The following is a 17,778-nucleotide window of genomic DNA, read 5'->3' as shown; positions in this document are numbered from 1 at the left end:
ATGTCTCGTTACTGCATCGCTTGCACCCAGAATCCCAAACTTTTTGCCTCAGCCCAGACATTGAACTTACCTGAGTTTTTATTTGCATGCCATTATGGTACTTGGCTACAATCGCCTATTAAGAATAATTAAATATCATGTGAAATATGATACACTGATATATTTACATTTATGGAATGAACATGCTTACGGTTAATAAAAGCAGGTTCATTCTCACTTGGTGCCCTTATTGCAATATGAGTGCAGTCAATAGCCCCGATTACACTGGGGAAACCGGACATTGCTGCAAATTGCATTTTTTTGTTTGCCTGTTCACCCACCGTGTAAGGAAAGTTAATGTACCATTGTGACAAACCAATGATACACGTCTGGCGTAATGCGGCTGAAGGTAGGCTGGGATATCCCCGACCTGTCAGCCAGTTCCCTCTGGAAAGTGCCAGTTGCCAGGATACCGAGTGTTGCAGCAGAGGGACTGGCACAGCGTGGTTCCTGTGGGTGCTCCTCTGTAGTGCCGGGCCCAACGCATCACAGAGGTCCAGGATCACAGCGCATGGCAATCGAAACCGGCTCATGAGCCACTTGTCATCATGGGCCAATGGATCTTACTGGTCCCTGAAGAGCCGCTCCCCCCGAAGTCTCCCGTCTCCCACATCCTCGAGCAGTGCCAAATAAGCCATTGTGCGTCTTTACGCATTGTGAGTGCGTGCCTTTTTATATCTTAATATCTTAATTGTCTGACGAGATACAGGTGTGTGTGTGTGTGTGTGTGAGATAACGACAGATTATCTCGGTCTTTATTTATCATCCTGAATCATGTGTTACATGCGTGATCCAAGGAGTATTAATCACACAGGAGTTTATGTACTGTAAAACGGCTTAATTTATTTTTTACAAATTAGCTCTTCATATCATCCGTGAGAGGTCATATTTTGATTTATTTTACTCACAACAGTATCACTTTCACACTTTTTCTTGCATTTCTGCCATCGGAGTCGCAGTTTCTCATTTCTCCAGTTTATGTGCATACAGCAGGGTCAGAGTTTGCGTGGAGGACCACACATTCTCCCGTCAAGTTTGTTTTTTATAAATCCGAAACTTTGCTTAAAAGTGGCATACGCCTTCTTTTGTGCGTACACAGCCTTTATAAATGAGGCCCCTGAACTGCTCAAAGTACCTTATTACATGATTTTATGTACCAGACTATGAACTATTGAGACAACTGAGGAAGCAGATGCTGTGAGTAGATCTCCATAGAAAAATGAGTGATGAAGGTTTGGAAAAGTGTGACATCCTCTGTTCAATTGTTCTTATTTTGCAAATTGTAAAAGGAAAGAGAGAGCAATAGATGGGAGAATATGTTTCGGTGCAATTGCATAAGGGATATATGCATTGCATGTTGTGCATGTTTTTTGTGTGTGTAATTGTGCTGAAAGGATTTTGTATGTCTCTCTCTGATAAAAATAAAATTATAAAAAAAAAGAAATATGTCGGGCGGCACGGTGATGTGGTGGTTAGCACTCTCACCTCACAGCAAGAGGCCCGATCCCGGGCGTGGGAGCCCTTCTGTGCTGTTCTCCCTGTGTCAGCGTGGGTTCTCTCCGGGCACTCCGGCTCCCTCCCACAGTCCAAAGACATGCAGATTGGGGACTAGGTTAATTGATAACTCTAAATTGTCCATAGGTGTGAATGTGAGCGTGAATGGTTGTTTGTCTCTATGTGTCAGCCCTGCGATAATCTGGCGACCTGTCCAGGGTGTACCCTGCCTCTCGCCCGATGTCAGCTGGGATAGGCTCCAGCCCCCCCGCGACCCTCAAGAGGATGAAGCGGTTAGAAGATGAATGAAGGAATGAAAGAAATATGTCATGGAGCATTCGATTCCATGTGTATTTCCTCCAGTGGCTGTGGAGGGATCGATTCACTGAACAAAATGGTGCATGCGTGTATCATGTGTTGAGGTACAGGGCCAAGGTTTTAGGCTGTGAGCTCTGTAATTCATTACGTGTTCTTACATGCAAAACAGTAAAACACACGGTGTGTGTGTGTGTTTTACTGTTTGTGTGATTCATAAGATGAAACTTGCCCAGCTATGAGGGAGCTCATTAGATTCCTGTCATCTCACATCCCAGTAGCAAAAATACCTGGCACCTGGGAGTTTATATTCCCTCCTCTTTAACAACTCTCTCTCTCTCTCTCTCTCTCTCTCTCTCTCTGTTTAGTGCTGCCACATTCTGTGCCACAAAATCCAAGAACAATCACCAATCAATCTTGTGCACTTACCTTGCCCTCTCTCTGATGCTAACCACCACCTGCCTTCTGTTTTCCTTTACTGCATACTCAGCCTCCTCTTTAGTTCCATTTAAACACATCCTCTTCTTCTGCTTTTGTATTGTATCCCATTAAGGCTCATCAGGCTTATCGCCTCATCCTTCTGTAATCATGTCATCTGTGCATTCTTCCCATCTTTCTTACTTTAACCAAATCATCTATCACTCTTCTGCCTTGTCTCCTCCACACTTAAAGTCTGCACTTTACAAAACTCCCAAATGATTACTTGTCACTGCTGATTGTATGACTCCGACACCTCTTCTCTCCTTGCTCGCCCCTCACCTACCCCTTACCTATAATTTCACATTGTCACTATGGAAATCCTTTCTTCTTGTGCAAGTCATGTTGCAGGTTTAGTGCAGGTCAGTGTTAATTTTGACAAGAATTAATTGGCCTAAAAGGTTCTGTACTAAGATGGTTTAAATCTTATTTATCTGATCGTTTTCAGTTTGTTCACGTTCATAATGAATCATCCTTACGTACCAAAGTTTGTTTTGGAGTTCCACAAGGTTCTGTGCTCGGACCAGTCCTATTTACTCTTTATATGCTTCCTTTAGGTAACATCATGAGAAATCACTCTATAAATTTCCATTGTTATGCGGATCATACTCAGTTGTATTTATCGATGAAGCCAAAAGAAAGTATTCAATTAACTAAACTCCATAACTGCCTTAAAGACATAAAAACTTGGATGAGCACCAATTTCCTGATGTTAAATTCAGACAAAACTGAAGTTATTGTTCTTGGCCCCAAACAACTCAGAGACTCTTTATCTGATGACATAGTTTCTCTAGATGACATTGCTCTGGCCTCTAGCACTACCATAAGAAACCTCGGAATAATATTTGATCAAGATTTGTCTTTTAATTCTCATTTAAAACAAACCTCACGGACTACATTTTTTCATCTGCGTAATATTGTGAAAATTAGGCCTATCCTGACCCGAAAAGATGCAGAAAAATTGGTCCACGCTTTTGTTACCTCTAGGCTGGATTACTGTAACTCTCTATTATCAGGTAGCTCTAGTAAGTCCTTAAAAACGCTCCAGCTAATTTAGAATGCAGCAGCACGTGTACTAACAGGAACTAAGAAACGAGATCATATTTCTCCTGTTTTAGCTTCTCTGCACTGGCTCCCTGTAAAATCCAGAATTGAATTTAAAATCCTCCTGTTAACTTATAAAGCTCTAAATGGTCAAGCTCCGTCATATCTTAGAGAGCTCATAGTGCCATATTATCCCACCAGAACACTGCGCTCTGAGAACGCAGGGTTACTCGTGGTCCCTAAAGTCTCCAAAAGTAGATCAGGAGCCAGAGCCTTCAGCTATCTCCACATTTAAGACTAGACTTAAGACTTTCCTCTTTGATAAAGCTTATAGTTAGGGCTGGCTCAGGCTTGCCCTGTACCAGCCCCTAGTTAGGCTGATTTAGGCCTAGTCTGCCGGAGGACCCCCTATAATACACCGGGCACCTTCTCTCCTTCTCTCTCTCTCTCTCTCTCTCTCTCTCTCTCTCTCTCTCTCTCTCGTATTCTATTACTGCATCTTGCTATCTCGGCCATTCTGGATGTCACTAACTCGGCTTCTTCTCCGGAGCCTTTGTGCTCCACTGTCTCTCAGATTAACTCATATCGCAGCGGTGCCTGGACAGCATGACGTGTGTGGTTGTGCTGCTGCCGTGGTCCTGCCAGATGCCTCCTGCTGCTGCTGCCATCATTAGTCATTAGTCATACTTCTACTGTTATTATACACATATGACTATTGTCACACATGTATACTACCAGATATTAATACATACTTTCAACATATTGTACCGCAGTAGCCAGAACTATAACTATAATATTATTACTTTCAATAATGTTGTTGTAAGCTACTGTCTTTACCTGCATCTCTCTCTCTCTCTCTCTCTCTCTCTCTCTCTGTCTCTGTCTGTCTCATTGTATCATGCGGATTACTGTTAATTTATTATGTTGATCTGTTCTGTACGACATCTATTGCACGTCTGTCCGTCCTGGAAGAGGGATCCCTCCTCAGTTGCTCTTCCTGAGGTTTCTACCGTTTTTTTTCCCCAGTTAAAGGGGTTTTCTGGGGAGTTTTTCCTTATCCGCTGCAAGGGTCATAAGGACAGAGGGATGTCGTACGCTGTAAAGCCCTGTGAGGCAAATTGTGATTTGTGATATTGGGCTTTATAAATAAAATTGATTGATTGATTGATTGATTGAAAAATTTGGCTCTAGATCCGATAGTCTATGAACTTTGACACCATCTGGGGTTGAGATCAGACAAAGGCCTAATTTGCATATCAAGTCTCTGCCCATCAGGTGAATGGGACAGACTTCAGAGGGCAAGAATGCATATTTGGAGATTGTATTTGACTCATCCGCACATTTGAGTGGGACAGTAATGTTTTTTTTTGTTTTTCTAATTGTTTGACCTGATGAACCAACAGAGTACACATAATCTCCACCTATTTTTTTTTTTTTTTTAGTGAATTCTAAAACTTTTATCACAGAAATGTGTGGCTCCTGAGTCAGCTAAGAATACAACATTTTGTTCTGTGATGGTCAATATATGTTGTGGAAACTTGTTGGAATGATCAGATGTGTACTGAACATATGTTAGAGCAATTGTATATGTGTTGTCTGAACTCTCAATAGCTTGTGTATTAATCTGCTTAGTGTGTGTGTGTGTGTGTGTGTTTGTGTTTGTGTGGTGCAGTACCTTCTTCTGGCCCCACAAGTTGGCTTGGCTTGTCAGCAGGAGTCCATCTCTCTCCAACACCCCCATCCATTTTCAGTCCGACTTGTCTACTGAGGTTTGATGAGGTATTTCTGTGACAATCACGATTGTGACAGTCTGCGAAGTTCGGACAGGTGTGCATTATTCCAAATGATGCAGGCACTTGTAACAGCTGAGGCAATGTCTGGTTTTAGTCCATTTCAGAAACAATTGCAGAGATGAATTTCCCACACATCTGGAGAATCGCTTGACTCATCAGGTAGTTGAAGGCCACTGTAGGTGTTGAATGAAGGATGAAATGGTGGGTTGCCATTGAGATCTGGATCCAGCTTCAAAGCCGCCAACTGTGGAAACAAAGAAGAGGAGACCTGCGAGTCTGGTGTTCTTTGTGTGTGTGAATTTTGCTTTTCATTGGTTTCAACCTATTCACATTTAAAGCTTCTGCTTTCCACATCTGTAAACATTCTTTTTGACCTTCTATAATTTCAATTTTTCAATTTTTTTTCATTTTTTTTTTTTAACAGAAACTTTCTTTTTCCTTCTCATTTCTTGTTCATTGCCCTTCAGTTTTTCTTCTAATTTTGATATGTTTTTTAAACTGAGGGATCCCCCTATTGGGAAACCAAACTCAGCTGTCCAGACATTTAAATATTTTAGACTTTTATCCCCATATTTCCTTCTCATAATATCCACAATCGGACCCACTGGAGGTCCAACCTCGACGGAATTTTTACTCCCCATTCCAAATGGAGGTCATGCACGACTATTACAATACAGACGTCTCTGTAAAGGGTTACTTCGTTTAAGGATACAAGTGATAAAGACCTGGTCACTTCGTTTAAGGAGACAAGTGATAAAGACCTGGTCACTTCGTTTTAAGGAAGCAAGTGATAAAGAACCTAGTCACTTCGTTTAAGGAGACAAGTGATAAAGAACTGGTCACTTCGTTTCAGGAGACAAGTGATAAAGACCTGGTCACTTCGTTTTAAGGAAACAAGTGATAATGAACCTGGTCACTTTGTTTTAAGGAGACAAGTGATAAAGACCTGGTCGCTTCGTTTATGCTACAAGCGATAAAAAGCAGATCGATTGTGGATAACATGAGAAACGGAAATGTTATGCCAATTTTAAACCCAAATTTTAAAGAAAAGAAAACTTAAATGTCAATATTTCAGTGCTCACCAGATGAATTTAGCTGAATTGCAGTCTTGGAAATCCAAGCGGCGACGATCTGGGGCGTTTGCGGTCAGTCCTCCCTTCTCAGAAGAGGATTTGAGATTGGAGGCTGGAAATCTTTTTCTTTCCAGGATGGCCTGTCACTGTCCGCGTCCCGTCCCAGACGATTGCTGGAGGGATCCCACTTCTGACACCAAATTGTTGTGGAAATTCTCTGCTGCTGGTGAATAATGAAATAGAGACTTCTGCCGGCTCACAAGGTTTTTATTTTCTTTGCAAAGAAAAGGTCAGTCATCACACGAGCGGTCAGAATGACAAAAGACCCCGAGCATAGGAAAGCCTAAACATTTATACCCGAGGAACGCCTCTTACGGTGTGTTTCACACCCTTCTGTCTGCGGCAGGGAGCAGAGCCCCTACCCATTGTTTTTGAACTCTTTCGTCTGCCACAGGTATTGGCTCCGACCCCCTAGGGTGTGTTTCACACCTAGCGTATCCTGCAGGATTTTGTATCTAGGTGGGAGTTTAAGAGGTCTAGACATTCTTTGTATTTGAAAACACAAAGAATACACAAAGAATAATGAAATTACAAAGAATACACAAAGAATAATGAAATTACAATTACAGGAGTCATCCATTAGACACCGCTAATGGAGCTAAAAGTTAACGGTTAGCCCCACTAATCTACGATAACCATGGTATTAATTACAGAACGTCCACACAGAAATAGTAGTGTTTGTTCAATCACTGTGATTTTTGCTATATTTTGAGAAAATTGTATGAATTAATATATATATATATATATATATATATATATATATATATCCCACATAGCAAAATTGGTCTGGCCCGGTTCTGGCCCACACAATGCACTTACACTCGGCCCACATACCGCAAAGAATGACGGCCCTGTGGTGGCCCAGATGTGGTTTGCCAGAGGTGGCCCACACATGGGCCAGCACGAGACCAGCTGCAGACACACTGGTGGCCCTGTGCTGGCCCAGATGTGGTTTGCCAGAGGTGGCCCACACATGGGCCAGCACGAGGCCAGCTGCAGACACACTGGTGGCCCTGTGCTGGCCCAGAACAGTTTCAACACTGGCACCAGATGTCAGCCTAATGTATACCTTTAATCAAGCCATGTAATAACGACATGTGCCGTATTTGGCCCAGATGAAAAATTCCTCAACAACGGTGATTCAGTCATACAAATAACATTTATTCTGAATTGAATAACTTATTCTAAAAAACAATATACACTAAATAACAATATATTAAATATATGCAAGAGTAAAAACACATTTTGCATTGGCACACTGTCCTCAACAGTTCAAACACTGATATTTGTGGGAAAAAACACTAAAACACTGCACTGAACGTTGGAAGTCTTTTCTTCAAACAACAGCAACATTTGTTCAAACAGCATCAACATAGCCTTTCAGCTTTCTTAAATTCATCACTGCTCCTTTCTTCTCATACGTTCGCTTCGGCCACCATTCCTATCTGGTGCATTTTGAAGCCATTTGGTTATCCTGTTCTCAATTTCTTGGTCTGTGGCATCAGAGGTCAGACGATTTCGTCGCACAGCCGCTAAAACACACAAACACACAATATTTCCAAAAAATCTGATACAGGCAAAAAATTCAGAATATGGCATCAAGACCTGCAGTGTAAATCCAGCCATAAATTAAAGCTGCGAGCAGCGTTGGGTGGGACCTTGGCCTCTCGCAGTAGGCCTCTGTAACCCCACATTGAAATTAAATACAGTGTACTGATAAAAAAGTTATATAAAGTTAACAACAAAATGTTTTCTTTTACACTGTTGAGATTTAAAGGGTTCCCCATGTACTGCAATGGACAAAGGTCTATGGTGACTATTCCTGGTTTGTTGTGTAACACATTGTGATGTACGTACATGAATATATAAATACACAATATACATTTTAAAAGTATAACAAATATGAAATGTAAAGTAGAGGGTTCTTATGAAGGTGGTGTGAGCTTATATTTGAAAGTTGTAGACATAAGCCATGTGACCTAATGAAACTTTTACATGTGTGATGATCAAATGACACATCCATATTCATTTGAAATCATGTGACCTAGTGAAAGCTTCATTGATGTGGACTGGCTGCTGTGAGGATATAAGTAACAGCAGGTAAACATAAATATATACTAGTTAGTTTCAGTGGAGAAACTGAGCAGGACATGTACGTCATTGTGTCATGCTGCAGCACAGTTGTACCTACAGATTTGATCCAAATTCTAAATGAGGCAAAAGAGTTTGAGCTGGAGATCTTGTGTTTACACGTATTTGCTATGAGGAATTTATTTAGGAAAGTTTAAGAATGAGACACATGAGCTGGTCAGTTTTGTTAATGTTATCCTGTCAGGTGTCAGTGACGAGAGACAGACACACACACACAGGCTTATGTCTGTCAGAGTGAAGCCATTGATATGCAAATTAATGAGAGCATGCAGCTGGGTGAGAGGCCAAGCACTTGAAGATGGGCTTAAAATCTCTCAAACAAGTCCTTCCTGATTCCTAACCGTGGGTCCGATTGTCAATCTGAAAGTATCGTGACGGAGATAAATTTGTTACGAACACAGTGATATAAAGCTTTTATGTGTGTGGAGTCAAAAATGTGACTTTATTTGCAAGTTAAAGAGGTGTTGACCCTTATCTGTTCTTCTGGAGATCATCATGAGGCTTTGTGTTCTGAACCTTTGAGTGCTCATAAAATCTAAACGGTTCAAGTAATGACAAAGTTATTCACAAGTTTTGTTCACCACGGATAGAGCTGCAAAGCGTGCAAGTTTGAAGCCGATAGGATAAACAGTGTAGGAGTAAAAACAAAATTTGTGACAGAATTTTAGAAAAATGACATATTACACTGAAATCGCAATATCTCACTTCCTGTTGGATTTAGGTCGGTGGTTACAGCACGAGAGTTGTAAGTCTTGATCAGACGAACGATCCAGTTTTGGTTTGATCTTTCTACAAGATTCCCACTGGTTGCAGCGGACATTTCAGTGTGTTGAGGTAGGGCGAAAATCATCATTAAGGTTTTTGACATCTCACCTTGGACGTTTGTGCAAAATTTGGTCATTTTTCGTGCATGGGAAGTAGGACTTCCTCGGTAGAAGAAGAGGAGGAAGCAGAAGAAGAAAGAGGAGGGAACATGCAGCAGAACAATAGGGTCCTGGCAGCTTAGGCTGCCCGGCCCCTAAAAATGCATAGTCAAAGTGAGTCTGTGCGGGAGTCAGTAAGTCTCAAGACAAACTTACCGATCACAACATCTTTTATCTGCAGGTGCTGGAAGCCAATCTTCCCATTTAGTCCTCTCATGTTGATATTCTTGGCCAGAGAGTGTGTTAAGGTTGCACCCATGACTCTCTTTACACACTCTTTAACGTCTCCCCCACCTGTAAGAGCCAGTGCGTTTCTCTGTGAATTGATATTTCCTTGTTAGTTGATCAGCAGTACAACATGCCCTAGCCCTTTCAAACATGTTTGAAATTATCAGCAGAAATTCTGAACTGGTCTGGTAGACTGAGCAGCGTGTGACTTATGCAATGAAAGCACAATAGTAATAATTTGCAAAGTAAAATAAACTACTTTTTTTCCCCTCCATTTTTTTTTTGGAAGTTGACCTGACATTCTTACCAGTTGGTTTTTTAGGTCAGGACTATTTCTGAGCCGCTCCTCCAGGTTTTCAACAGACTGGCGATCAGCTAATGGCAGCAGATTTGGCTCAACACCAATCTCTTCAGCTACAGATTTTAATCCCTGGACAGTTGTGAAGATGATTTTCATTTGGTCCATCATCATCTCTTGATTTGTGAGGATATTTCGCAGGAGTGCTAGAAGGAAAAAAGGTTTTGTGGATAAGTAATTAAACAACTGATCTTATAAAAATCTGATCTTATAAAAATCTCAGGAAAAGATTAAATCGAAAGCAACTGTACTTGTTTAAAAGTCTTATAAAGATGTTTTGCTTCTGATCCAAGAAGCTTCATCAGTTCATGCCTGTCAGACTAGTCAGAGCTAGTCAAACTAAATGGTGGGAACCCAGGTATTTAGCCTCTGTGGATGTGTTCAAATTCATGAGTGCTTCAATCAGTTTAATGACAGTCGTTTGGAGTTGTTAGTCACTGGGTGTGAGCCGAAACAGGTATGAGTGACAGTTGTTAGAGACAAACGACTGTGGACCACAGTCGTTTCCTGTTAGTCACTCATGCCTGTTTCGGCTCACACCCAGTGACTGTCGTTAGAGACAAACGACTGTGGTTGTTTGTCTCTAATGACTGTCACTCATACCTGGTTTTGTGACAAACTCTCTAACGACAGTCATCGGGTGTGAGCTGAAACAGGCATGAGTGACTAACAGACCATCTGTCCTTCTCAGAGAGGACAGATGGTTGTCACTCATACCTGGTTTTGTGACTAACAACTGTGGACCACAGTCGTTTCCTTAACTCCTCTGTCAAACCATCTGTCCTTCTCAGAGAGGACAGATGGTTTGAGAGAGGAGTTAAGGAAACAACTGCGGTCCACAGTCGTCACTCATGCCTGTTTCGGGTCACACCCAGTGACTGTCGTTAGAGTTTGTCACAAAACCAGGTATGAGTGACAGTCGTTAGAGACAAACGACTGTGGACCACAGTCGTTTCCTTAACTCCTCTGTCAAACCATCTGTCCTCTCTGAGAAGGACAGATGGTCTGAGAGAGGAGTTGAGGAAACGAATGTGTTCCACAGTCGTTAGTCACTCATGCCTGTTTCGGCTCACACCCAGTGACTGTCGTTAGAGAGTTTGTCACAAAACCAGGTATGAGAGACAAAACGACTGTGGACCACAGTCGTTTGTCTCTAACGACAGTCACTGGGTGTGACCCGAAACAGGCATGTGTGACTAATGACTGTCACTCCTCTCTCAAACCATCTGTCCTTCTCAGAGAGGACAGATGGTTTGAGAGAGGAGTTAAGGAAACAACTGTGGTCCACAGTCGTTAGTCACAAAACCAGGTATGAGTGACAGTCGTTAGAGACAAATGACTGTGGTCCACAGTCGTTTGTCTCTAACGACAGTCACTGGGTGTGACCCGAAACAGGCATGAGTGACTAACGACTGTGGTCCACAGTTGTTAGTCACCAGGTATGAGTGACAACCATCTGTCCTCTCTGAGAAGGACAGATGTCACTCATACCTGGTTTTGGGACTAACGACTGTGGACCACAGTCTTTTGTGTCTAACGACTGTCACTCATACCTGGTTTTGTCTGGTTCGGGTCACACCCAGTGACTGTCGTTAGAGAGTTTGTCACAAAACCAGGTATGAGTGACAGTCGTTAGAGACAAATGACTGTGGTCCACAGTCGTTAGTCACTCATGCCTGTTTCGGGTCACACCCAGTGCTGGTCCACAGTCGTTTCCTTAACTCCTCTCTCAAACCATCTGTCCTCTCTGAGAAGGACAGATGGGATTACAATGACCTGGACAAATGAGAACATTCACGGACAAGATCTTATAAAAATGTATTCAGTCAACAACAGATCACAGCCTATGAATACAAATAAATACTCACATGTATGAAGACTGGTTTGTGGTCTCCTTATCAGTTGATGTGGTTCAGAGGAAACAGTCTTTCTCTGGTGCAGGCTAGGGGATGCACGGCGTTTGGAGTTGTTAGTCACTGGGTGTGAGCCGAAACAGGTATGAGTGACAGTTGTTAGAGACAAACGACTGTGGACCACAGTCGTTTCCTGTTAGTCACTCATGCCTGTTTCGGCTCACACCCAGTGACTGTCGTTAGAGACAAACGACTGTGGTTGTTTGTCTCTAATGACTGTCACTCATACCTGGTTTTGTGACAAACTCTCTAACGACAGTCATCGGGTGTGAGCTGAAACAGGCATGAGTGACTAACAGACCATCTGTCCTTCTCAGAGAGGACAGATGGTTGTCACTCATACCTGGTTTTGTGACTAACAACTGTGGACCACAGTCGTTTCCTTAATCTCCTTCTGTCAAACCATCGGGCCTGCTCAGAGAGGACAGATGGTTTGAGAGAGGAGTTAAGGAAACAACTGCGGTCCACAGTCGTCACTCATGCCTGTTTCGGGTCACACCCAGTGACTGTCGTTAGAGTTTGTCACAAAACCAGGTATGAGTGACAGTCGTTAGAGACAAAGGACTGTGGACCACAGTCGTTTCCTTAACTCCTCTGTCAAACCATCTGTCCACTCTGCGAATAACAGATGGTCTGAGAGAGGAGTTTAGGAAAAGAAAGTGTTCCACAGTCGCAGTCACTCATGCCTGTTTCGCTCACACCCAGTGACTGTCGTTAGAGAGTTTGTCACAAAACCAGGTATGAGAGACAAAACGACTGTGACCACAGTCGCTTGTCTCTAACGACAGTCACTGGGTGTGACCCAAACAGGCATGTGTGACTAATGATTGTCACTTCCTTCTTCAAACCATCTGTCCTTCTCAGAGAGGACAGATGGTTTGAGAGAGGAGTTAAGGAAACAACTGTGGTCCACAGTCGTTAGTCACAAAACCAGGTATGAGTGACAGTCGTTAGAGACAAATGACTGTGGTCCACAGTCGTTTGTCTCTAACGACAGTCACTGGGTGTGACCCGAAACAGGCATGAGTGACTAACAACTGTGGTCCACAGTTGTTAGTCACAAAACCAGGTATGAATGACAACCATCTGTTCTCTCTGAGAAGGACAGATGTCACTCATACCTGGTTTTGTGACTAATGACTGTGGACCACAGTCTTTTGTGTCTAACGACTGTCACTCATACCTGGTTTTGTGACTAACGACTGTGGAACACAGTCGTTAGTCACATATGTCTGTTTCGGGTCACACCCAGTGACTGTCGTTAGAGAGTTTGTCACAAAACCAGGTATGAGTGACAGTCGTTAGAGACAAATAGTCGTTTGTCTCTAACGACTGTCACTCATACCTGGTTTTGTGACAAACTCTCTAACGACAGTCACCGGGTGTGAGCTGAAACAGGCATGAGTGACTAACAGACCATCTGTCCTTCTCAGAGAGGACAGATGGTTGTCACTCATACCTGGTTTTGTGATTAATAATCAGGATCACAGTCAAGCCTTAACATCCTTTCGTCAAACCATCTGTCCTTCTCAGAGAGGACAGATGGTTTGAGAGAGGAGTTAAGGAAACAACTGCGGTCCACAGTCGTCACTCATGCCTGTTTCGGGTCACACCCAGTGACTGTCGTTAGAGTTTGTCACAAAACCAGGTATGAGTGACAGTCGTTAGAGACAAATAGTCGTTTGTCTCTAACGACTGTCACTCATACCTGGTTTTGTGACAAACTCTCTAACGACAGTCACCGGGTGTGAGCTGAAACAGGCATGAGTGACTAACAGACCATCTGTCCTTCTCAGAGAGGACAGATGGTTGTCACTCATACCTGGTTTTGTGACTAACAACTGTGGGATCACAGTCGCTTCTTAATCCTCTGTCAAACCATCTGTCCTTCTCAGAGAGGACAGATGGTTTGAGAGAGAGTTAAGAAACAACTGCGGTCCACAGTCACACTATGCCTGTTTCGGGTCACACCCAGTGACTGTCAAGTTAGAGTTTGTCACAAAACCAGGTATGAGTGACAGTCGTTAGAGACAAAGGACTGTGGACCACAGTCGCTTCTAACTCCTTCTGTCAAACCATCTGTCCTCTCTGAGAAGAACAGATGGTCTGAGAGAGGAGTTGAGGAAACGAATGTGTTCCACAGTCGCAGTCACTCATGCCTGCTCACACCCAGTGACTGTCTGCTAGAGAGTTTGTCACAAAACCAGGTATGAGAGACAAAACGACTGTGGACCACAGTCGCTTAGTCTTCTAACTACAGTCACTGGTGTTACCCAAAACAGGCATGTGTGACTAATGACTGTCATTTCACTTTCTGTCCAAACCATCTGTCCTTCTCAGAGAGGACAGATGGTGTGAGAGAGGAGTTGAGGAAACGAATGTGGAACACAGTCGCTAGTCACATATGTCTGTTTCCTCTCTGAGAAGAACAGATGGTCTGAGAGAGGAGTTGAGGAAACGAATGTGTTCCACAGTCGTTAGTCACTCATGCCTGTTTCGGCTCACACCCAGTGACTGTCGTTAGAGAGTTTGTCACAAAACCAGGTATGAGAGACAAAACGACTGTGGACCACAGTCGTTTGTCTCTAACGACAGTCACTGGGTGTTACCCAAAACAGGCATGTGTGACTAATGACTGTCACTCCTCTGTCAAACCATCTGTCCTTCTCAGAGAGGACAGATGGTTTGAGAGAGCAGTTAAGGAAACGACTGTGGAACACAGTCGTTAGTCACATATGTCTGTTTCGGGTCACACCCAGTGACTGTCGTTAGAGAGTTTGTCACAAAACCAGGTATGAGTGACAGTCGTTAGAGACAAACGACTGTGGACCACAGTCGTTTCCTTAACTCCTCTGTCAAACCATCTGTCCTCTCTGAGAAGGACAGATGGTCTGAGAGAGGAGTTGAGGAAACGAATGTGTTCCACAGTCGTTAGTCACTCATGCCTGTTTCGGCTCACACCCAGTGACTGTCGTTAGAGAGTTTGTCACAAAACCAGGTATGAGAGACAAAACGACTGTGGACCACAGTCGTTTGTCTCTAACGACAGTCACTGGGTGTGACCCGAAACAGGCATGTGTGACTAATGACTGTCACTCCTCTCTCAAACCATCTGTCCTTCTCAGAGAGGACAGATGGTTTGAGAGAGGAGTTAAGGAAACAACTGTGGTCCACAGTCGTTAGTCACAAAACCAGGTATGAGTGACAGTCGTTAGAGACAAATGACTGTGGTCCACAGTCGTTTGTCTCTAACGACAGTCACTGGGTGTGACCCGAAACAGGCATGAGTGACTAACAACTGTGGTCCACAGTTGTTAGTCACCAGGTATGAGTGACAACCATCTGTCCTCTCTGAGAAGGACAGATGTCACTCATACCTGGTTTTGGGACTAACGACTGTGGACCACAGTCTTTTGTGTCTAACGACTGTCACTCATACCTGGTTTTGTCTGTTTCGGGTCACACCCAGTGACTGTCGTTAGAGAGTTTGTCACAAAACCAGGTATGAGTGACAGTCGTTAGAGACAAATGACTGTGGTCCACAGTCGTTAGTCACTCATGCCTGTTTCGGGTCACACCCAGTGACTGTCGTTAGAGACAAACGATTGTGGAACACAGTCATTTCCTTAACTCCTTTCTCAAACCATCTGTCTTCTCTGAGAAGGACAGATGGGATTACAATGACCTGGACAAATGAGAACATTCACGGACAAGATCTTATAAAAATGTATTCAGTCAACAACAGATCACAGCCTATGAATACAAATAAATACTCACATGTATGAAGACTGGTTTGTGGTCTCCTTATCAGTTGATGTGGTTCAGAGGAAACAGTCTTTCTCTGGTGCAGGCTAGGGGATGCACGGCCTCTCTGGTGCAGGCTAGGGGACGCACGGCTTCTCTGGTGCAGGCTAGGGGACGCACGGCCTCTCTGGTGCAGGCTAGGGGATGCACGGCCTCTCTGGTGCAGGCTAGGGGACGCACTGCCTCTCTGGTGCAGGCTAGGGGACGCACGGCCTCTCTGGTGCAGGCTAGGGGACGCACGGCCTCTCTGGTGCAGGCTAGGGGACGCACTGCCTCTCTGGTCCAGCTCAGGAGTATGGTGCATTCTGCAAGTAGCATGATTAGTGTTAGATTTTTTTTGGTTTTGGATTGCAAGGATGTCCTTCCTTTGTTGGTGTTTTTCTAAGTGGAATAAGTTCTTCAGGAATGAGGAATAAATAAAGATTTCTGGTGCATTAGATAGTCCATCTTGTACGCAAAGAAACAGAGCAAAGCAGTCCAGAAATTTTTCAGATGAAAAATAGCTTTTCAAATTCAAATTATACAACAGTTAGTTCCTGCCCTGCAATCTGATTGGTCGAGAGACAGTAAAACCGTGACGATATTGGAGTACAACATCACGGTTATTTAACTGTGTATGTATCACTCCGCCTCACAGCTGATTGCAATCAACAATCAAATCAAAACTGACGGTTAGTGTCAGTTAGGTCAGCAGTTGCGTTGCAGGCTAATTAATTCATCCACCGTCAAACAGCCAAAAATATGGATTTATTTCCTAAAATAAGTTTTGAATTGAACTATGAATGGTCATCAGAGGAAGATGAGGGAGAGGAGAAGCTGAATCCATCTGAGCACACATCCAGGTTTGTCAGTGTTTCATCAGCGGAGCTCAATGACTTGGAGAAAAGCAACATACTGTCAGATCAGAAGGCAGAGTCGGCTGTGCCTGTGAAGCGACAGTCCACCATGCAGTCACCAGAGACTTATTTCACCAGCTGCACAATTAATGGAAACGTGCAGATAAATGTGTATAAAGAGTAAGTGCCTGGCGCACCATGTCTGCGTTACATAGCAACGGTGACTGCGGAGTCCTGAGGGAACCATTTTTGTTGGCAGAAGACAAATAAAATGCTTAAATTAAATATTTTGTCCACATTTTTCAACATTTCTTAATCAGCCTTGCTTATTTAACTGTTGAACTGTTGTATAAAAGCAATATCACAGTCGACCTCGTGATGTTGTACTGTGATATCGTCACAGCTGTGATTCGGTCTTAGACAATCACAGCCGTGACGATATCACAGTACAACATCACGAGCTCGAGTGTGATATTGCTTAATTAACAGTAGAGGTTTACTGTGGTTTTCCTGTTGGTAAGATAGCTTCCTCCCCAGAGTCATTCCCTTGGGGATCGAGGCCAAATGCCTGAAGAATCTTTGGTGCACTAGGCAGTTCAGCTGATCTGCAATGACATAGCAAACCAAATATTGTATCAACATTTTACATACCAATAGCAGAAGATTAAACTCAAATGAACAATTCAAACATCTTACTTCTTCCGTGGCTTAGCTTTTGGAAAGACATGTGCCACCTCATCTTCATCTTCATCTTCACCGGGGAAGAGGATGTTCTTTGGTCTAATTAAATACTTGATGTTATTAAAATTGAAAATGCACATAAATATAGGCATGTACAAATAAAACATAACTTACATTCTTCTCCTTTTGGGTTTAATTGGAGAATCCTCCCCATCTGTCCCAAGGTCAGTGTGCTCAACAGCTTCTGGAAGCTTTAGCCTTGCCTCATTGTAATCATCTACAAAATAATAAGTACTTGATGGTTAATTTTTCGTTATTCACATGAAAAAGCTCAAACACAATGGATACATTTCAATAACGTGACTGATAAGTTTCTTGTTGTGTTGTATTTTCATTTGTTTGTGATGACTTATGCCTATTAAGACATTCGCCAAAGATTAGTCTCGACATGTACCAGAATCCACACAATTGTACTTACTTGATGTGAATATAACTCGGACCCGATATGGTTTCCAGCCTGCTCCAGGTTGTTCTTGGCTTTTTGTTGCCTTGACAACATCCACTTTGTGTGGTGGCCACATACATTCTT

At 43.1% G+C, this 17,778-nt stretch overlaps 1 protein-coding gene across 1 annotated transcript; it reads right to left on the bottom strand.

Annotated features, from left to right (window-relative positions):
• Nucleotides 1–7,693: 7,693 nt before the first annotated feature.
• On the bottom strand, nt 7,694–15,976 carry LOC125885642 (uncharacterized). Its single transcript, XM_049571313.1, has 4 exons — nt 15,646–15,976; nt 9,905–10,101; nt 9,526–9,685; nt 7,694–7,827 (listed from the first exon to the last, which is right to left on the bottom strand). The coding sequence occupies exons 1-4, from the start codon at nt 15,974–15,976 to the stop codon at nt 7,694–7,696; spliced, it is 822 nt and encodes a 273-aa protein (XP_049427270.1).
• Nucleotides 15,977–17,778: the final 1,802 nt, after the last annotated feature.

Source organism: Epinephelus fuscoguttatus, linkage group LG3 (assembly GCF_011397635.1).
Source record: "Epinephelus fuscoguttatus linkage group LG3, E.fuscoguttatus.final_Chr_v1".
Lineage (NCBI taxonomy): Eukaryota > Metazoa > Chordata > Actinopteri > Perciformes > Serranidae > Epinephelus > Epinephelus fuscoguttatus.
The sequence above is the reverse complement of the archived record's forward strand: the minus strand, read 5'-3'. Positions and strand labels throughout refer to the sequence as shown.

What these genes read in the sequence shown, in the direction of transcription:
- LOC125885642 (XM_049571313.1), bottom strand. Translation starts at nt 15,976, where the DNA reads ATGCACCATACTCCTGAGCTGGACCAGAGAGGCAGTGCGTCCCCTAGC. An exon ending in CTGACCTAAAAAACCAACTG is followed by an intron (nt 9,686 to 9,904) that starts GTAAGAATGTCA and finishes ATCAATTCACAG; the next exon opens with AGAAACGCACTGGCTCTTAC. An exon ending in GATAAAAGATGTTGTGATCG is followed by an intron (nt 7,828 to 9,525) that starts GTAAGTTTGTCT and finishes TGTGTGTTTTAG; the next exon opens with CGGCTGTGCGACGAAATCGT.